General features: G+C 48.2%; 1 protein-coding gene across 3 annotated transcripts in view; it reads right to left on the reverse strand.

The window, feature by feature from the left end:
* CAPN1 (calpain 1) overlaps nucleotides 1–21,094 on the reverse strand; it is a 53,725-nt gene extending 32,631 nt beyond the window's left edge. Inside the window, exons 1-5 of one of the 3 annotated variants that reach the window (XM_077822396.1) lie at nucleotides 20,962–21,054; nucleotides 19,353–19,459; nucleotides 13,042–13,339; nucleotides 11,411–11,480; nucleotides 2,762–2,880 (exon numbers count right to left, since the gene is read on the reverse strand). In XM_077822396.1, coding sequence (XP_077678522.1) covers nucleotides 2,762–2,880; nucleotides 11,411–11,480; nucleotides 13,042–13,308 — 456 coding nt within the window. In that variant the 5' untranslated portion in view covers nucleotides 13,309–13,339; nucleotides 19,353–19,459; nucleotides 20,962–21,054. Of the gene's footprint in view, nucleotides 1–2,761; nucleotides 2,881–11,410; nucleotides 11,481–13,041; nucleotides 13,340–13,479; nucleotides 13,794–19,352; nucleotides 19,460–20,961 lie in introns of those variants that run through there. The other 2 variants (XM_077822395.1, XM_077822397.1) reach the window with 2 other exon arrangements.
* Nucleotides 21,095–21,179: the final 85 nt, after the last annotated feature.

Genomic DNA, 21,179 nt, shown 5'->3' on the forward strand with positions numbered 1-21,179 from the left:
GCGAGTGACGACATGGCTTACAGGGTTGGCTTACAGGGAATTAGAATCAACAAAGGGGGTGGCTTTACGTCAAGGAGAAACAAAAACAACTGTCACACAGAATGGCCCCCTCAAGGATTGAACTCAAAACCCTGGGTTTAGCAGGCCAACGCTCAACCCAATGCTCAACCCACTGAGCTATCCCTCCCCCCGGTATTTCAGGCAGGACTGAATCTCCATTCAAGTTTTCAAGGTGCCCCTGACAGACCTCACCGAAACGACTGCTGGCCGTTGATTTCACGGAGGGAGGGAGGGGGGAGCAAATGAATACAAAACAAATCTGGTGTATTTCTTGTTTTGATCCACTCCATCTATCTTTTACATCTTTGGCTGGCAGCAGACGGTGCTGTAGGACTGCTAGCCATCCACATCTCCTGGCTGCTAGGCAGAAGATGGTACAATAGGACTGCCGGCAGGACTAAAGAGAATGACCTGGTCGAGTCACTCCTAATTTAGTCCCCGCGCCCATGTCTGCCCAGGCGCTCCTGACTGACCTTACCGAGGCGACCAGGAGCACCTCGGACACAATGATGATGGTTATCAGGCCTGTTGCACCGTCTGCTGCCACAAGGCAATGGGTTGCTGCTGCTGTGTAGCAATGCAATACCACGTCTGCCAGCACCCAGGAGACATAGGGTGACAGTGAGCTGAGCGGGCTCCATGCTTGCCGTGGTATGGTGTCTGCACAGGTAACGCAGGAAAAAAGGAGCGAAACGATTGTCTGCCGTTGCTTTCATGGAGGGAGGGCCTGATGACATGTACCCAGAACCACCCACGACAATGTTTTTTGCCCCATCAGGCACTGGGATCTCAACCCAGAATTCCAATGGGTGGCGGAGACTGCGGGAACTGTGGGATAACTACCCACAGTGCAACACTCCGGAAGTCTACGCTAGCCTCGGTACTGTGGAAGCACTCCGCCAAGTTAATGCACTTAATGCACTTAGAGCATTTTGTGTGGGGACACACCTAATTGACTGTTTAAAAACGATTTCTAAAAAACTGACTTCTATAAATTTGACCTAATTTCGGAGTGTAGACATACCCCAGGACTTGTACGCTTCAGCTATATCAGTTTAAAACTGATACAGAAAAAGTGGTACAAAAAAACGTATAGACAAAGTCCTAATACAAGTGCCCTATACAAGTTGTTCTAAGGTCTTTGCTTACTGATGATGACATGATTTCTTGCTTCCTACCAGCTTCAAGACATGCATTTCTCATCAGTAACTGAGCTCTTCAGGCTGCCAGAGACCTCTGTGTCTAGCAGGTAACAAGTTGCTACTGATTTCTCTCTCTCCAAAGCCTCTTAAAAAAATTAGGCCAACACCTTTCCACCAAGGTTTAATGTTCTACCCCTGCCTGCAAAACCCTGGGGGAAGCTTGTCCTACATGTGATCCAATGGTTTTTAAGGTTATAACTGTTAAAAGGTGCCAATGAACATGATACAAAATGGGTATCACACAGCCTGATAGGAACCTTTTTTTGGTCTATACATTATTTTCACGCATACACACACTTTTCACTTGGGCATCTTTGGGAAAGATACCAATAGTCAAGTGTTATAGGGAGGGCTGGCCCTTTAAGGGGAGTTGGTCTCAGGTCTATCTGTACCTAGTTATCTGCCTCGTATGTGATGGGTTTGGCCCAGTGGTTGGCCAGCAATCATGCAATGGTAGTTCAGGGGGTGGGGCTTCCTATAAGAGATTTTCCTGCTTCAAAGAAGGGGAGACCTCTCTGAAGAAGCCCAGAGTAAGCCTGGAGAGAGATCTGGGCCCTGATGCAAAGATAAAGAGGGAGAGAGACCTGCAGGGGATACGGGGTCAAAGTGGGACAGGGAAGGAACCTGCTGGGAGCTACCTGCTGCCAGGGCAGGTAGCAAAACCTTTAAGAAGGAACTGGGAGCTCAGGAAGGGTGAATTTAACTGCTGAGTTTGGAGAAGAAGGCTGGGAGATTCTAGCTTTGAGTTAAACGGTTATTTTGTATAAAATAAACCAGACCCCAGAAGGGGAAAGTAATCCAAAAGCACCAGTTGTGGCAGTTTTACTGGAGAAGAAGGTAAACTGAGGGAGCAGCAGGGTCCAACACCAAATGAGGTGAGAATTTCTTACATCCCAGCATCTCACCTGTTACGAATTATATCTGATAGGTCACGCACAAAACTGCTGCGAATTATACCTGATAGGTCACGCACAGTTCAAATCTAGGCTGAGGCACATGAACAAAGTCCACAACTGCAGAGTTCCCAAAAAACACCAAGTTTATTACCCTCGAGCATGGTGCCCCCCTGCTAGCCAGGAGGGGACACAGAATACAGATTATGCAAAGGTTATATACCGCTTAGCAAAGCATGTTGCCCTTGTGCATCGGAAACCTTAGCCAATAAACAAACCCTTTTCTTATCTACCACCTATCCCTGCTTGGTGCATTCCTCGTGCTAAATTAGTATGTTAATTACACAGCATGGTCCTAAAGCAATGCATCAGTAACTTTTATTATCAGGATGGGAGGCTTCACATCAAAGGCCAAGAGATAGGGAGTTAGGGACAGACAAAGAACAGATACCGGGAGTCAAGGCAGGCTGGAGACAAGGAGGAGGATTTTCACAGGAATGCAGTATCTAAGGAACACTCCTCCTGGTGCATGATGTGCTTGCTTTTAGACAATGGTGGGCCCCAAACCAAAATGGAGTCACATGTGCTAACTTTTCCTTAACACACCTGGAAGTGGAAGATGCCAGCATATCCATTCTGGAAGCTCTGCCCATGGGGGACCACTCGATGGAGGATGGTATCATTCAAGGTGAGACAAGCAATTGCAGCTAGGAGCCAGCAGTCACCTGAATGAAGGCAGAAAGAAAAGTTAGTCAAGAAAGTTCCATTTGCACCAAGGATGGAAAATAACACTCCCGTTTCTTCAGCAGAGCCTAGCTGCGTTGGATAAATAACTGCATGGTATGCGGCAGTCACATTTTATTCTCAGGAGAAAAATTAAAAGGTGCAGGCCGCAAACATAGTAGAGCGCAAGATTTCAGGCTTGTACGTTACGGGAGCCATTTGGCAACTCAGGCACCCACTGGGGAGAAAGATATTTGCATAAACCACACACCAACTCTTGCAGCTAACCAGAACTAGCTGTGCAATCCCCCATATGAGTCAGAGCAGCCTGGGGCTCCCGCGCAGACATTCTCCTCAGCCTCCTGCTGCAAGTTCTCACACATCCTCACCATTGTTTTCCAAGGCTGCGCATTCTAAATTTTGCTGCTGATTTGCTCTTCTCACTTATGTGGCACCAAAAATATGGCAATGCTGACGATGAAAGGGATACTCTGGGCTTTAGTCTGACTCCGCAAAAGTCTGATATCCACTTGGTTTTTTAGACCAAAAGTGATGGAAGCCCCCTTGGATTTTTGCACTATGGCTGTTACTTGGCAGAGATACGAATATCCAAGGTGAACGGCATAAGGGAAACAACCATTTTGGCCCTCAAATTTACAAGCTGCCTAAAACTCATAGTTCCATGCAGATGAGAGGAGAAATTTCCTTCCACTGGAGCTCCTGCCCCCTCACAGTTTGATCAGGTACCTCATAAGTTACAGTCCCCAAGCAAGTTTATCCAGTTCTCTGTGCACTTTGCACAGGGTTTTTGCTTGGGTGTTGGGGGAGGTGAGATCCTGTGCTGGGCCAGAACTCACCGCCCAGGAGAGAAGAGCTTTAAACAACCCTTGTGATCCTAAGCTTCTCTGGAAACTGGAGCAGCCCCTGGCATAATTGAGACAGCCCCAAGGGCCTAACTTATGGCAGCCTCCTGGGGGTGCCCTATGGGCCGCAGTTCAGCTCAGAATCCATGGAGCACTATGTACTGCGGTCTCACACCTAACACGGCCCCCCTGCCCAATGCCCACAGCCCTAATCCCCCATGACAGGGCTTGCAGGTTCCTCCCCTGGCCAGATATGGAGCTTTTAGAGCCCTTTTTATCCAGCATAAAGGGGTCAGAATGGGGATGAGGATCTCAGCCAGGATAGGTTTTACTTTATGCTATGCCACTATAATTGGTTACACTTATTCAGGACCTGCTGTGGAAGACAAAGTATCAGATGACTAGTACCATCGGCAGGCCACAGAGCTCAAGGCCACTCCGCACAGCCGAGGAGACTGTAGGGAAAGGGTATAAAAATAGTGACTCTTGGCACATCCATAGCACCCTTCATCTCAAACTGCTTTTGAAAACATCAATGAAGCCCTGTATGTCTGTGCAGTCAGTCCTCGTGGAAAAATAGCATCAGGGAGCAGTGAAACAACTTGCCCCAGGGTTGAGCTGCAAATCAATAGCCAAGCCAGAAACAGAACCCAGGAGTCCTATCTCACTCCTCCTTGCTCTAACCATTAGAGCACTGCCTTAGCTAAAGAACAAGACCCCAGCCTGTCAGTGCCAGGAGGCATGGTCAAAGTGAAGCTTGGGGAAAGTTCACACACTGTGTAAATAAATATATATTAAAGATAACTTACAACTTATTTCTGTGCCAAAAAAAAAACCAAACCCCTACGTAACATCATGTGGAACTCCTTGCCATAAGATATCCATGAGTCTAAGAGCTTAGCAGGATTTAAAAAAGGATTGGATATTTATATGGATAATGAAACTCTCCAAAGTTACAATAGTAATTTAAAAAAAAATGAAGATGGGATTTTATCAATCCTCTTGCATCAGGCCATCAGCCAATCTCGAACAGGGTTAGGAAGGCAGTTTCCTGAGGGGTAGGATCTCTGATCACTATGGGATTTCTTGCATCTTCCTCTGAAGCAGCTGGTGCTGGCTGCTGTCAGAGAATGGACTAGGTCAGGGGCAGGCAAACTTTTTGGCCTGAGGGCTGCATCAGGTTTCTGAAATTGTACGCAGGGCTGGTTAGGGGAGGCTGTGCCTCCCCAAATAGCCAGGCATGGCCCAGCCCCCACCCCCTATCCGACCCCCCCCATTTCTCACCCCCTGACAGCCCCCCTGGGACTCCTGCCCCATCCAACCCCCTTGTTCCCTGACGGCCCCCAGGGATCCCTGCCCCATCCACCTTCCCTGCTCTCGGTCCTCTGTCCGCCCCCGGACTCCCCACCCCTAACTGCCCACCACCACCCCATCCAACCCCTCCTCTCCTTCCTAACTGCCCCCCCCGGGGACCCCTTCCCCATCCGCCACCCCCGCTCCCTGTCCGCCCCCAGAACCCCTGCCCCTGATTGCCCCCCGCTGCCCCATCCAACCCCTCCTCTCCTTCCTGACTGCCCCCCCCGGGACCCCTACCCCAGTTCAACCCCCCTGTTCCCCACCCTCTGACTGCCCCGACCCCTATCCACACCCCTGCCCACCCCCCAAACTCCCCTGCCCTCTATCCAACCCCCCCCCCCGCCCCCTTACCGCGCTGCCTGGAGCACTGGTGGCTGCACCAGGACAGCACAGAGCACTGGGTCAGGCCGGGCTCTGCAGTTGCGCTGCCCCAGGAGCTCACAGGCCCGGTGCCCAGAGCATTGTGCCGGCGGCACGGCGAGGTGAGGCTGCAGGGGCGGGGGGACAGCAGGGGAGGCGCTGGGGGGCTAGCCTCCCAGGCCAGGAGCTCAGAGGCCCAGCAGGACAGTCCTGCGGGCCGTAGTTTGCCCACCTCTGGGCTAGGTGGACCCCTAGTCTAATCCAGTTTGGCAATTTCTGTGTTCCCACAGCTTGACAAGGGCAAGGGCACCATAGCAATTTGGGCTTAACTTATTTCTCATGTCTGCTTTGCTGTTCACCTTTCATGGGGACCAGAAAACGACTTAGTAACCAAGTAGAAAAAGCCAGACGTGGGGCTGCCCATCTTGCCAGCCCGCTCCTTACAAAGCTCTTTCTGTGGTCTCTGCTGGCCCACACTTGCTGCCTCCTCTGCTCCTGTGCCATCTCAGAGGGACAGTTGAAAGACGGCTTCAGTGCAGTGGCAAAGGAGGAGGCGGATGAAGGCGGGCAGCAGGTGGGAAGGAGTGGACAAGCCGATGAGGCTTTTTAAGTCCAAAGAATACTGAATTGGGACTCACTTTCAGAAACAGCTGTGACAGCTGGCAACCAGCCAGGTGCTGTTAGTGCCATTTCCCTCCCCCACACACCCGCAGTGGACACTGGAACGGCATGGTTTAATTCTCCACACACTTCTCTCCCCACCCAGCCCCCCTGCGTGGTCCTGGGATATTTAAAAGTTTTGTGGCATTTGCACAGAGCTAGACTCCATTCCTGCTCCAACGGCCAATCTGCTGTAGGGAGGGGCACAGTGCAGACACACATGCCCCCATGCTGACTCTGGGAGGAGCTGGACTGCAGCTGTCAGGGGGCTTCCCTCATCGAGGGCAGCGCTCATCCCTCCCCGGCTAGAAAAAACACAGGCAGCAGGACTGCTGCTGCCAAACTTACTGGTTAACACAGTTCATTGCAGCGTACTAAAGATCCAGTTGGTATGACTCCAAAGTTTGCATCACTCCAATGCAGCTGCTGTTAAGCCTTCCAAATTCAGAGACTCTCCTCCCATTTTGAGACACACTTAAAAAATGTTCATCGTGGGAGGAACATGGCTTCTTTGTGTTTAACTGATTTGCATCTTTGCACTGTGTATCGATTTAAAAAGTGACTCATGGGTCTGGGAGCAGAGGCAGCATCCAATACCTGGGAAGAGTGCAGCATCCTCCTGGGGTGGGAAGTCTACTGAGCTTGGTTTGCGCCTGTGTTAGGAACATTTCATGTTAATCTTAAGGCACCCCTCTTCTGGCCAAAGTTCAGAGCTAAAGTTAATTAGTGCTCGTAAAGCACACTGAGATCCTCAGATGGAAGGCGCCATGTAAGTGCACTGTATTATTATTATATAGCTGACTCCTCCACCCTCCCATCCGCTGCTTTGATGGCCCTAATCTTGCCTTTGACAGAAATACAGCTACGCAGTGGGTGTGATTCAAACAGGCTATAGACTAGACTCTACGGACGGGCTTGCCGCTCACAGGAGTAGCCCATAACCCAAAAGGCCGGGGTAAAATTTCCAAAGGTGTCTAAATTCATATTCAAATGGGATTTAGGCACTTGGAACCCTAAATCCCACTGACAATGAGACTTGGGCTCTTAGGGTCTAAAGTCACTTAGGCACTTTCGAAAATTTCACTCTTGATCTACATACAGGTTTTGTACATATACACACATATATATATTTTAAACGGATATAGTTATAGCAGTACTGTACCTGGTGTGAATGCAATTATACTGGCATAAAGGTGCCTTATACTGATATAACTATTCCTGAATGGAAGTGGAATAAACTATACTGATCCAAACACCTTTACACCAGTATAACTGGATAAAGCTGTACAACCTCTCGCCACATTGGGGGCAGGAGAGAAGGAAGAGGGGGTTGTACAGCTTTAACTATATTGATCTAGTTTGAGCAGTACAACTTGTGTGCATACATGATTCCATCTGTCTCAGAGCACTATCCCCTCTGGTTTAAATTAATCCAGATCTAGCCTCCAACCTGCAGTAGTCAGGATAATTCATCCAAAGGTAACAGCGCAGATTTGTACATTTCCAGCCCTAGGTTTCTCTCAGAGCCGGCCCACAACATTTTGGCACCTGAGGCGGGGAGCTCAAATGACGCCTCCATGCCCCCTCGCTTGGGCCAAAACTTTGAAAGGTCTCAATTCTGCCTTTTTCCTCTTCTACTCCTCTCATGGTACTGCTCTGCTACCTACCCCAATAAAGGAGAACTAACAACTTAAAATGCCTTGTTCAAAAATTTTAAGTAACACTTAACTTTCAAAGGCCTGAACAGCAAATGTAACTTCTCTTGTCTGCATAGTAAACACTGGCATTTTTATCTGTTTGGATAATCAAAGTGGTGCTTTCCGTGCCTTCTTGGTTGCAGAGATTTGAACTGCGTTGCAAGGCCGACCAGCCTCTCCTGTGTCATTGGGGAGCATAGATGTGTTTTTATTAACTTCAGTTTGGAGAAGCTGCATTCTCCACTGGCAACTGTTACAGGAAGTGTTAGAAGTATGTGTGACGGGTTGGATCACAGAAACCCCCTTGGGACTGCCACCTGATGTGACAAGACTACTTCTGCTCCTGCTTTCCTGCCCTGTCAGCTTAGGACTTCAGTGCCCTGCCTAGTTGGAGCCAGACCCACTAGCCTGTTGCAAACCCAGACCCAGGCCTGAACCATGTCCCCTAACAGCTGTAGGCTTCATTGAAAGCAATTTAAGAAATGTTCCTGTCCTTGACACCCAGATGCCCAACTCCCAAAGGGGTCCAAACCCTAAATAAATCCATTTTACCCAATGTGGCTGGAACACTAGATTGGAAGAGCTTGCAACAAAAACAGTATGCAGCATTCTGGGTTTTTGAGTGCATAAGCCATGGCCCCTCCGCTTTCTCGCCAGTAATGTGTTGGATGGAAACTTCTATTTTCATTGTCTTTGAGGAACATGAAGTTTTTCACTTGCTGTGGCCCAAGCAGTACAAGCAAGTCCCTCAGGCTACTGCTCAAGTGGGTCCACAGTCCTGGATCATCTAGACTTAAGGAACTGAACTCAGCAGCAGCTGTTTCTTGCGCCTCCACCACACTCTTCTCTGATCTACACTTTTCTTCAGAAATGTGCATGGTTACATCCATTTGAGATGGAGATATGGACGCTGCAGTAGCTGCCTGATCACCTGCACTCTGACTAACTGGAATCTCCTTCCTTAGAAGTTTTTAAGGTCAGGCTTGACAAAGCCCTGGCTGGGATGATTTAATTGAGGATTGGTCCTGCTTTTGAGCAGGGGGTTGGACTAGATGACCTCCTGAGGTCCCTTCCGACCCTGATATTCTATGATTCTATGATCAGGCGTCTCCTCACCACTCACATCCTCACTGGGGCCGGAAGGCTCACAGTGAACATTTGTGTCTATGTATCTTAGGGTTAGCTCCTTCCTGCTTAGATAGAAAAGCTTCCTTTGCTTGCTTTCTTTTTCTGCATGCTGCCCCAGAGGGGCGTTTTCTTCTTTCACTCATGACTGCTGTTCTGTGCCAACTATAGTGACTCTCAACACTCAGTTGAAGCGGACAAATAAGCAGGCTGGTAGCAGGGCCTGAGTGAGGGAAGATATCAGCATCTTAAGGGCCTAACTGGCTCCTACTACTTCAGTTGACTGCCTGTTCTCCTCCAGTGGGTTCAGGGAAGCAGCAGGAAACAGGAAGCTCCCTGGGAAGCTGGTGTTAATCAGGCCAGGCTGCTGGGGGTGCTAGAGAGGTACATAAGAGGCTCCTCCCACACCCTCTCCCTGCAGCTCCTGCTGCTTTCTGTTATTGCCTCTCACCTTTTCGCCTGCCTGCCAGTTATGTCTCTTGTGCCCTCCTTCCTCCAGCACAGCACTCCACCATCTCTGTGCATCCAGAGCAGAGAGAATACATATGCCCCAGCAGCAGACACAATTTTCTACACTCTGGGTCCTAGTGGCGCCCCCCACAGTCTGGCACCTGAGGCAGCCTCCTCAGTTCGCCTCAAGGTAAGGCCAGCCCTGGTTTCTCTAGCTCAGAAATATTCTCTCTAATCCATTTTTTGTAATTTAAGGCTGGGGAACTTAGAGAACATTAGAGAGAAGAGAGAGCCCACGCATACACACACACATACTGTGCCCAAAGATAAAGCTAAATAGAAACTACAGTAAAGGAAACCAGACACAGAATATCACCATTTCATCTCAGCAAAAGGCAGGACCAGTCTTTCCTTTCTGCCTGTTTTAAAACCTCACGGGGGGAATCATATCTCTGTGGCATTTTTTCCTTCTCTATTATATGTAATGTGCCAACAGTGGCCTGCCTTGAGTTGCAAAAAGGGAGACTGTTCTGGAGTCAGACACATTTTTGCTGGACAAATTGCAGAGAAGGCTTAAAACCACTTGGAAAGCAATTTAGCTTGACCATATCACTAACTCCCTTTTCTCCAGGGGAAATTCAGAGGGTTAGAAGTCAGTGCCAGTCCCAAATAGATCCAATTTCTTTGTAAAAATGGGGCAGTGGCCCTTCATTGGGAAGTTGCAAGAAAAAGAAAGAAAAAAAAGTACAGTTTCCCCTGCTTATTCCCCCCCCCCCCGCCCTTTTCTCTGAGCTCAGGGAGCTGTGATATTTCACAAAAGTGAGAAAGATGCTGTGTGTCACATTAAATCCAATCTACTGTACTATTTAAAGTTACACCTGGTGATCTGATGGTTTGGACTAGCCCACGAGAAACCAGAGCTTGGGCGGAGAGAAGAACGGGGTGCATGGAGTCTCGCAGGGCTGGGAACAGCTAATAACTGCAGGAATATGCTGCAAAGGAAGCTAGGAATTACTGGGATTTGCACAGCAGGCCTCAAGGCCGCCTATAATGAGGGGGCAGGGGAAAATCATGGAATATTCAAGCCCCTCTGTGCACTGATATGCCAAGTCCCTGCCCAAGACCGAGGTCCTGCATCAAGCTCCATGTGGATGGATCCCTCTGAGAGCACCAGTGAAGTTATCAGGAGCTCCATACAGGAGTCTTCCCAGGAGGATCTCATTGTAGGATTGGGGCATAAAGGAGATGAAATTGTAAGATTTTGGGGGCAAGGACCATTGTTTTGTTCTGTGTTTATACAGTGCATATCACCATCGGATCCTGGTCTGTGACTCCTAGGTACTTGCACAATACAATTTAATTATTTAATTAATTCGTATGGACCTAATCCCCAACATAAGAATACACAGGACAAGGATTCTCTGCTAGAACAGTGATGTCTGAATGTTATATTTGTCCCTTTATCTTATTCTTAGGTTACTTTCAGGCTTCCATTTCTGTAGTATCCGAGTACATCATTAGCTTATTTATCCTACCAACAGCCCTGTGATGGAGGGAAGTGCCATTATCCCCATTTTACTGATGTGAAAACTGAGGCACTCAGAAACTAAGCAATATGGCTACGGTCACATAAGAAGTTCATCACAGAATATGGAAATGAAGACAGGTCTCTTGAATCACAGGCTAACACCCTAACCACTGGGCCATCCTTCCTCAAATGCAGAATTGGGGGGGGGACAGGGAGTGGGAGAGTTGGACATACAGATTAAAACATATAATCTCTAAAGGCTTTATGAAAGAAGGAAGCAGGAGATGCTAGTCATGTTTAACAGTCCTTCAGAGATGCACCTGTTCCAGCATTCACGTGAAACCACTAAGCATGAATAAGCAAGCACTTAGGAGCAACATTTCTCCAGCAGCAAGAATCCAGCTTCTGCCCCCAGATTCCGTCCTTCCCGGTCTCTCAACAGCAGCACTAATAATAAGCAAGACCCCCAAATGGAAGCCAGCAGCATCCCTACCGAGGGCTCCCTGGCAGATGTCTGTGCGGGTGGCTCCGTCAACAATGAACTGCGGGTTGGAACACATTTCCTGAAACAAAACATAGTTTGGTTTTTAAAGTTCCAGGGACTGGGATATTGGTTCTTACAATGCTATGCAGTCCAGTTAGGCAAAGCCATCACCTTTGATCTACATTTGTTAACCCTTAAGTATGTGGCCACTCTTTCACAATGGCAGCCCAGTGAACATTTAGGATTATGTGCATGGTAAGTATCCAAAGTCTCTTAATCATCCTGGTTGGACACAGCTTTTGAAAGAAGGACAAAGACAATTACTGTTGAGCTTAGCACAATGGTGTCCTGTCCTGGTCCATGACTAGGTCTCTTTAGGAGCTGCGTAATACAATAAATAATAATACTTTTATTGTCAATTCTTTCAAGCAGTCCTTTTGTCACATGGTTATACAGTACCTAGTGCTATGGGGCCCTGATTCCCCACGGGGCCTCTGGACAGTACTACAATACAAACAACACACACTCCTCCTCCATGTTGTGTCTCATAATACAAACACAGGGGAGTCACTCATGTTTAATAACAGGTGCTCCACAGGTAGAAGGAATACAAAGAAAAACATTTTCACAAAGCATGCAGTCAGTGGAAAATCCCATTGCAAGAGCTCAGAGTTCGCCACTATATGCACTCAGATACTACAGTGGTAAGGCCATATAAATAGATAGGTATGCTGTTTATTGATTTTAAAGAGATCTGGATGGTTTAAAGCAGTGGTTCTCAAAGCCGGTCCACCGCTTGTTCAGGGAAAGCCCCTGGAGCACCAGACCGGTTTATTTACCTGCCGCATCCGCAGATTCAGCCAATCGTGGCTCCCACTGGCCACGGTTCACTGCTCCAGGCCAATGGGGGCTGCGGGAAGGGCGGCCGGCATGTCCCTTAGCCCGCACCGCTTCCCACAGCCCACATTGGCCTGGAGCGGTGAACCACGGCCAGTTGGAGCCGCGATCGACTGAACCTGCGGACGCGGCGGGTAAACAAACCGGTCCGGCGCGCCAGGGGCTTTCCCTGAACAAGCGGCAGACCGGCTTTGAGAACCATTGGTTTAAAGACTAGACAGACATGCAGCAGTAAAAACTGCACAAATCACATAGTATATTCCTCTGAAGCACCAGGTATCAGCCTCTTCTACAAGTGGGATTCCAGACTTATCTTACGAATTGTCCAATCTAGTACAGCAAGAAGCTGCATACTAAAGTAGACGGCTGATTGCTCTGATTTGAAACAGCAGGAGCCAGGTTACTAAGCTAGTAGCATTGATCTGATACAACATGGCAAACCCTGGGTTCTAATTAAGCAGTTGCACTCATTAATCGTTGAAATCAGGGTGGATTGCCAGTTAAATCAGCTAAATCAATGGCAGAAACAGGAATAGTTGCCAGTTCTTTGGCTGTAACCACCAGACAACACTGCCTATAAGGGTTTGAAAATTCTACCATTACAGAATTTAGGGAGGCAAACGAAAAACTTTCCTTGTTTCATTGATTGCCCAAAGAAAAAGATTCAGGAGCGATTCTCTACATAGGACACAAACAAATACATCCCATAAGTGGTACGTGGGAGGAATTGATTCTTGCCTCACCGTGGGTCTCTTCCACTTGATTCCATAGGTTTTGGAGGAGTTTGGACCCAATTCTTTGAAGCCCAAGGAGGCGGCTGCAGGAGGGAAGGTGTTATCTCGGAAGAGGGCTCCACTCTGTAAGCATGCATTCCGAAGCTTCTCAAAGTCCTGGCCCAAGTACTTCACTGCATTCTCATGCTGCCCCAGGCCTAGATCCTTAGCCCTCTGCTTCTGGACCTGAGCTGAGACGCCTGTGCAATACACTGGGGTGATGATTTCTTCTGCCATCTTTGGCAACTATTGGACTAGGCAAGCCCCACTGAAACAGAGAAGACAAGAATAAACAGCATACGTGGAGAACTGAACCTCACAACCCCTTACACAGCTTTAGCCAAGGGACCTAATAGCAAAGCATAGCGTGTAACCTGCTGAGCATACATAGCTGTACTAAGTCCTCACTTTCCCAGATGGACCTGCTCTCAGCTGCATGTAGTTCTCACCTACATAGATATCTTCCAACAACACTTAACTTTACATGTGTTTTTCTCTCCCCTGCTGTGTGAATGACCCAGCCGAAACAGAGACAGTTCTCTCATGCTATCTGTAACAACAGTAAGGCCTTATCTATGCTAGCAATCTGTACCAGGAAATGTTTGGTTTCAGAGTAGCAGCCGTGTTAGTCTGTATTCGCAAAAAGAAAAGGAGTACTTGTGGCACCTTAGAGACTAACAAATTTATTTGAGCATAAGGTTTCGTGAGCTACAGCTCACCTCATTGGATGCACTGGTTTGCATAGTTCCACTAAGGCCATATGTACACCTTACAAGCTATAAGATCGCTTGTGTAGCCGCACTATGCCAATAGGAGAGAGCTCTCCTGTTGACATAATAAAACCAGCTCAAGGATCAGTGGGAGAGTGTTTCCCACCAACATAAACACTCATGTGCGCAGCGCTATGCCAACAATACTTATGTCGCTCAGGGGTGTGTTTTTTCACACTCCTGAGAGACACAAGTTTTGCCGACATAAGTGTTAATGTAGACATGGTCTAACAAAACTATTTAGGCTTGTTCACATCTGGCCATTTGTGCCAGTGTCCTGTGTCTACACAGCATCAAGTTGCATCAGCAAAATTATGTTACACCGTGGGTAGTGTGACGGGGCAAGGCCAGATGGCTATAGTAAAGTAGCGAGGAACAGGTATGTTAGCCCCAGGCTAAACAAATCCCTGGTACCATGGTAACCAAATGGCAGTTGCTCCAGGTTAATTAAGACACCTGGGGCCAATTGAGATCCTTCTAGAAAGCAGTGGTGATAGCTAGGTTGATTGGGACACCTGAAGCCAATCAAGGGCTGGCTAGAACCAGCTAAAAGCCTCCCAGTTAGTCAGTGAGGTATGCATGTCAGGAGCTGTAGGAGGAAGCCATGCTGTTGGAGGATCTAAGCAGTATAAATCCTTATCAGGTACAAGGAAGGAGGCCCTGAGGTAACGGTGAAGGAGATATTGGGGGGCTGCTGGGGGGAAGTGACCCAGGGAATTGTACATGTCCTATTTCCAAAAAGTCAGGAGTAGAGGGTGGCCTGGGCTTCCCCACTCCACTCCCTGATTAATCACTGAGACTAGGAAACAACAGAGACTGGGTGAGGGAAGGTTGCTTCTCCTCCCCTCCCTTGCTGACTTATGATGAAAATGGCTCAGTAGGCTGTGACTCTTGTCCAGGGCCAGTGCAAGGATGTTTTGTGCCCTAGGTGAAACTTCCAGCTTGCACCCCCCTCTGCCCTGAAGCGCTGCCTCTCCCCTCAGAGAGCCGTGCGGCAACTCCCCACCCCAGCTCACCTCTGCTCCGCCTCCTCCCTGAGCATGCCACTGCTGCTGCTTCTCCCACCTCCCAGGTTTGCGGTGCCAATCAGCTGTTTGGCATGCAAGCCTAGGAGGCAGAGAAGTAGAGCGGGGCAGAGTGCTCAGAGGAGGAGGAGGCAGAGCAGAGGTGAGCTGGGGCGGGGAGCGGATCCCCTGTGCGCCAGCCCCGTTACTTGCTGCAGGTGGCCCTCCCTGTGCCCCTCTGCCCCAGCTCACCTCTGCTCCACCGCCTCCCCGGAGCGCGCTTTTGGCTGCCCCCAACCACTTGGTGCCCTAGGCGACCACCTAGTTCGCCTAGTGGTTGCACCGGCCCTCCCCTTGCCTCTAGAGAGAGAATGGCTACGTGGAGGGTCACAGTGAGTCTCTGAGTGAGTCTCTAGTGAAATCCACCAGGAAGTGTGGGACCCACTGAGATAAGGACAGAGCTTTGTCGCAGTAGGCATCCAAGTGTCCTCCATACTACTTTCAGGCACACTACCTTGTGGGAAGTTGATGCTGTGTATTGTGCAGCGGATGCTGTGTATTCTGGGATGCTTCCATGCATCTCAGGAAATTGTAGGGTGATGGACACCAAAGAGGAGTGTGATTTTTAAATTGACCATGTGCCTTTGAAAATGCCAGCCTTACTTTGTGGGGGGGAGCAGAGGGAGCAGAGGCTTTCAATGGGAGTTTGAGAGCCTCAAGACCCTGTGGAATAATGTCCTGAACAGACCCACAACTGAATGGCTGGCCAGCAGGATTTAGAACACAATGTAAAATGAGGTAACAACCGTTGGATTATACAAACCACTGGAGCCTGCCCATTGCATTGGCAGAATTTCATGAGTTGATTTATTATCACATTTGTTTTTTTATTTCAGCATGGTAACAAATGCAGTGCAATTTCCAAAGTTTCCCCAAGAAGAGACAAAAAGATTGTAGCAAACAAAAAGCTTTACCCTGGGAAGATCTTTAAAGATGGAAGAGGAATATAGCACTCTGGAGTAGCTGAACGTTCTTTGGGTACTTTAGAATTTGTTCACATACAGAATAACCCATCCATATGATTCCAATTAATGTGATAGAGTTTTTCATAGAACTAGCCTGCAAGAAACCTGCCCCCCCAGGGGATAAAATAATTGACTGTTATGCTGCCCAACACCACCAAGTCCCGCAGCTGCAGAACTAATTACATGATAAAATACCAGACCTGCAGCATTCACCAGCCACCCAAATAAACAGCAATTCCCACACCCACAACTCGCTCCTTTTCTGGTTACTGGTTGTGAAAAGAATGTGAATCAAGAAGATTCAAGGAAAAAGGAGGGAACAAACAGGAACCACAACCACACAGCTGGCAACCTCCTGTGGGCTCAGACCAAGAGCATGGATCTGAACTCTTGGAAGTCTCTCCAGAACCCAACACTTCCAGGCTGCGGTGTATTTCTATCACACAATTAGCCACTTCCTTTCTCCTAGCTGTCATCTGTTTAGACCAGGGATCGGTGGCCGCCTTTGGCATATGGCCCGCCAGGGAAAGCCGCTGGCGGGCTGGGAGCGTTTGTTTACCTGCAGGTTCGGCCGATCACGGCTCCCACTGGCCACGATTCGCCATCCCAGGCCAAAGGGGGCTGCGGGAAGGGCGGCCAGCACATCCCTTGGCCCACGCCACTTCCCACAGCCCCCATTGGTCTGGGACGGCGAACTGTGGCCAGTGGGAGCTGCGATTGGCCGAACCAGCAGACGCTGCAGGTAAAGAAACCATCCCTGCCTGCCAGCAGCTTTCCCTGGTAGGCCACATGCCAACGGTTGCCGATCCCTGGTTTAGACTGGTACGCTTTTTGGGGCAGGGACTGTCTCTCAGCATGTATATTTAGAGCACCCAGCTAGGGTTGCCAATTTTGGTTGGATGTATTCCTGGAGGTTTCATCACATGACAAACTCTAAAGATTAATCTCTAGTTCTTGGAGAATCCAGGACAATCCTGGAAGGTTGGCAACCCTACACCCAGCTCAATGGGGCCCTGACATTAGTTGAAGTCTCTAGGCACTGGTGCAACCTAAACAATAAGGAGGCAGGATTCTGCAAGCACTTCTATTCTTGACGTCATGTTGTGCATTGAGGAACTGCCTGGGAAGAAGTATTAACTCAATTCTATGTTCTTGTTAGGCCTGACAACATTACAGCTAAGCCACGTTCAACAGAGCCATGATCTAGACTAGCTCTGTTACAGTGTTCAAACCTTCTTCCTTAACATAAGGTATAAAAGTCACATTATGGACCCAGCTACTGTCAGCCATTTTTAAACCACACTATTCCTCTTAATGCAGTTAAACAGCTGCACAGAGGGGCCTCTCCGATTATATGCTGTTTGTATTATGGTAGCACCTAGGGTTCCAACTGACATCTGGGCCCTACTGTGTTAGACACTCATAGTAAAAAAACTGTCCCTGCTGCAGACTATACAGTTGAAATAAGGAAAACAGGCACAGAGAGGGAAAGGGTCTTGCCCAAGGTGACACACCAAGTCAGATAACTTGACAACACAAAGCAGGTAATGTGCTCGGACCACTACCTATCTTGCTGACCAAGTGTATTATTGTCTCCTTGTTTCCTGCATCTGTCTGTATCCAGCTGTTGTTTCTTATCTTATAGTTAGATCGCAAGCTCCCAGGGGCAGGGACCATCTTTTTGTTCTGTGTTTGCACAGTACCTAGCACAGTAGAGTCCTGGTTCACGACTGGGGCTTTTAGAAGCTACCACAATACAAATAAATTACAACAGAGGCAGAGGTGGGAATTGATCCCAGGTGTCCTGATTCCACACAAACCATACCACCTCCCGCCTCAGACTTCTGAAGCATTTGCATTAACCTTAGAACAGGTCCTTCAAGTAATACCATGCCTGAAGGAAGAGGGATAACTCATGAGTCTCCACAAGAACATCTCTGCTCTCTGAAATAGACTGACACACCTTGCCCCGGGGGAGGTTGGCATAACTCAGGATCAAAATTTGCAAGTGTTTATCAGGAGGAACCAATCAATGGACATAGGTGCACCTAAATATGTTCTCAGCTGAACTGAACTCCTCCAAGCCCAGGTGAGATTTATTCACACAAAGTATGTTTGATTGGAAGTGACTCCAAAAATCAGAGCACCAATCTCCCCTCTGGTGCCTTGGAAAGCATTTACATTCAGCTGATAGTTAGAAAGAAGACTACTTGGCTTGTATTAATTTTATGGTGGGGGTTGATTGTTGCTTTCTACTGTTGTATTTTTATTACAATAGTGCCCCAATGCCCCAACCATATAAACACATAGCAAGAGGTATTCCCTGCCCCTTACACTAAATAGACTAGAAAGAAATTTAGACAACATACGTTAAACAGAAAGAGGCATTCACTCATTTACATTGGATCTAGGTTATTAAGGGCTTTATATATTAACATCAGACAGATTATCAGTAAGATTTAATCTTTTTTTTAATTGCCACAGCTACTAAATATTTCTTATCTGCTGATTTATCATCACTCATTTATTTCATCTGGGCACTCCCAAAATTACTCCTTTCCTTTTGGGGGTGAGCAGTAATTTTCCAGTCCTCAGATTTAGTATTGAAAAGGTGAATTTTTAACCCAAGCTGGAAGTCCACAAGAGCTAGGAAGGTGTGGGGACTAATGACTGAACCCACTTCCCCAGTACAAGAGAACTTTGTTAAACAAATGAACCTTGAGAGCCTCCAGCTGAGTCAAACAAGTTAAGCAGAACAACCCCAGATCCTCCCTGAGAATTCATACAACAGCCTAAAAACATTTACAATTTACATGCTCTATCCTTTAGAGTTATTATTTGTAACATCAACTAAGATTGGAGCCCCATGGTGCCGGGCACTGTCCAGACACACAGCAAGAGGCAGTCCCTTCCTAAGAGAGCTTACAATCTAAATAAGCAAGACAGATAAAGGGCAAAATTATCCCCATTTAATTTTTCTTTAGCTGTAAAGTGATTTCCCCGGGATCATTCAGGGAATCTGTGGCTGATCTGGGAATTGAACCCATATCTCCTGACCCCTATCTACAAGACAATCTGTCCTCTCATCCTTCCCCTTTATGGCAAGAACAATCCAGCTCATAGGGTCTCAATCCTTTTAATATTTAATGTAGTTGGGTTCAAATGTCAACTGTTTTCATTGGTACTCTGATACCACCCTGATGGCTTATTAGAAACACCCAACATAGAGAAGAATGCGGGATTCACACTTGGGCCTTGAGAGGCGGGAGCCTCTTGAACTGCTCAACAGCAAATACAGAAATGATGGAGTCGCCATCCAGACCCTGGTAACACTGGCTGATGGTGGGTCTTCAGTCAGCGACTGCGGGGAGACTTGGAACAGACACAAAACAAACCCACAGCAGGGCGGAATATAAAATGTCCTGCTTGATAGCATAGTGTACTTAGCTGAATAACTGGTGATTGAATCAGGACGTAAGCACCATAAAAGAGATGACTGGCCATTTTCAGTGCCCGCAAGGCAAAGGCCTCATCAGTCCTGCTCCTGCCATAATACTGGAGGGTTTGGCTGAGACTTCACCAATTCAGACTGAAAGAGGGATGCAGCACCATTAGCTAAGCCTGTCTCACCACCATGCAGCCTAGACAACAGTACTGCTCAAGAATTCTTTCCTTTTACATTTCTTATCTGACTGACACCAAAACATTCCAAAGGCCTGGAGCAGATTATTGGCAACTAACTTTGGCACACAAAGCTAGAAGAATGGAAGAGACAGTGTCCTCAGTTTGGAGAAGAGAACATCTTTTGGGGTTTTTCAAAGGAGCCAAGGGGAATGAGGTTCCCAAATCCCATTGATTTCAGCACCTAACTCCTTTAGGCTCATTTGACTAGTTCAGCCAGGCGCATTGCTGCCAAACACCAAGCCCACTCGGAGCCACATTACGGTCTCAAAGCACATCCTGCTGCAAGGAACGTATATTGCACAGCTGCAATTATGTATAGATGGGACTGGATTTAAGAACAACATCCCGGAACAAAGAAGTGGATGAAAGCTCCATGTCTCTCTATTGGGATCAGTCTCTGAATGAGACAGCCTCTAAAGAGAGATGGTCTAGTAATTAGAGGACAGGCCAGACTGTGCATTACTGACTCTGTTACAGTCTCTCTGCCTAGCCTTGGGCAAATCACATACATCCAGACCCTCAAATCAGTGGGAGTTAAGCACCAAAATACCTATGGGGACGTAGGCCTTATCCTCTCTACCTCCTTCATCCCACTTTACAAGCAAGGAAATAAATGCACCAACCTCACACAGGTGCTGTCAGCATTAATAAGTTAATTGTAAAATAGAAAGCTCCATGTAAGTACCAATTTCCTCCCATCCCTTTCTTAACTTTGCCCTGATGGGGCCCGGGGCAGGCCTTTTGGGACTAGTGAAAATCTCAACTCTCACAATAAGAAGCAGGGTAAAGACTAGCAGAGAAACTTTGGACTTCCAGCAAAAATTCAGATCTCTCTCCCCAAATCATGGAAGATTTTACTGTCAATTAAGAGCAGGGTCAATAGCTTGGCAGCATGCCCCAGTTTTTGGCAATCAAATCAATAATTAGGGGAGAGTACAGGTCCCGGTCCCCCTCCTTACGGGTTAAAGAAGGAACTATTAAGAGGGAGAGAAAAATAAAACGAAAGGATTTTGCTCTGTAAACCCTCCCGTGCTGGGAAAGCTGCAAAACAGGCACTAGGATTGTGTAAGAGGCCGTGTCTGCTAAAACTGAAAATGGCTCAAAGGAACAGGAGGACTTGGGGCACCTTAGAGACGAACACATTTATCAGAGCGTAAGCTTTCGGGAAAAAAGCTGATGCTCAGATAAATATGTTCGCCTCTAAGGTGCCCCAAGTCCTCCTGTTCCTTTTGCGGAAACAGACACACGGCAGCTGCTCTGAAACTCGGCTAAAAGGAAACCCCCGCCCGCCCCCGCCCAGCCCTTCACGCCCGCAGTCCAGCGGTTTGTAAAGCCCGTCGGGCGCCGCACGCCCAGCGAAGGCAACTCATGTAAGCGGCAGGTCGCAGGTGAAGGAAAGCAGCCTACCTCTCGGGAATCGCCGCCAAGGTCCTGATCCCTTTACGCTCAGCCAGCCAAGCCGCTCCTACCCAGGGAGATCGTGAGTCCCCCCCCTGCGCGACTCCTCCTTTGCAGGCTCCTCCCTCGCGCCCCTGCCCGCGCACAAACCGCGTCTTGCAAATACAAGAGCCTGGCGGGGAAGGAGAAGAGGAAAGAAGGGACGTTTTGGTGCGGCCAGCGCCCGG

The sequence above is a fragment of the Eretmochelys imbricata genome, chromosome 7 (genome assembly GCF_965152235.1).
Source record: "Eretmochelys imbricata isolate rEreImb1 chromosome 7, rEreImb1.hap1, whole genome shotgun sequence".
NCBI classification, from domain to species: domain Eukaryota; kingdom Metazoa; phylum Chordata; order Testudines; family Cheloniidae; genus Eretmochelys; species Eretmochelys imbricata.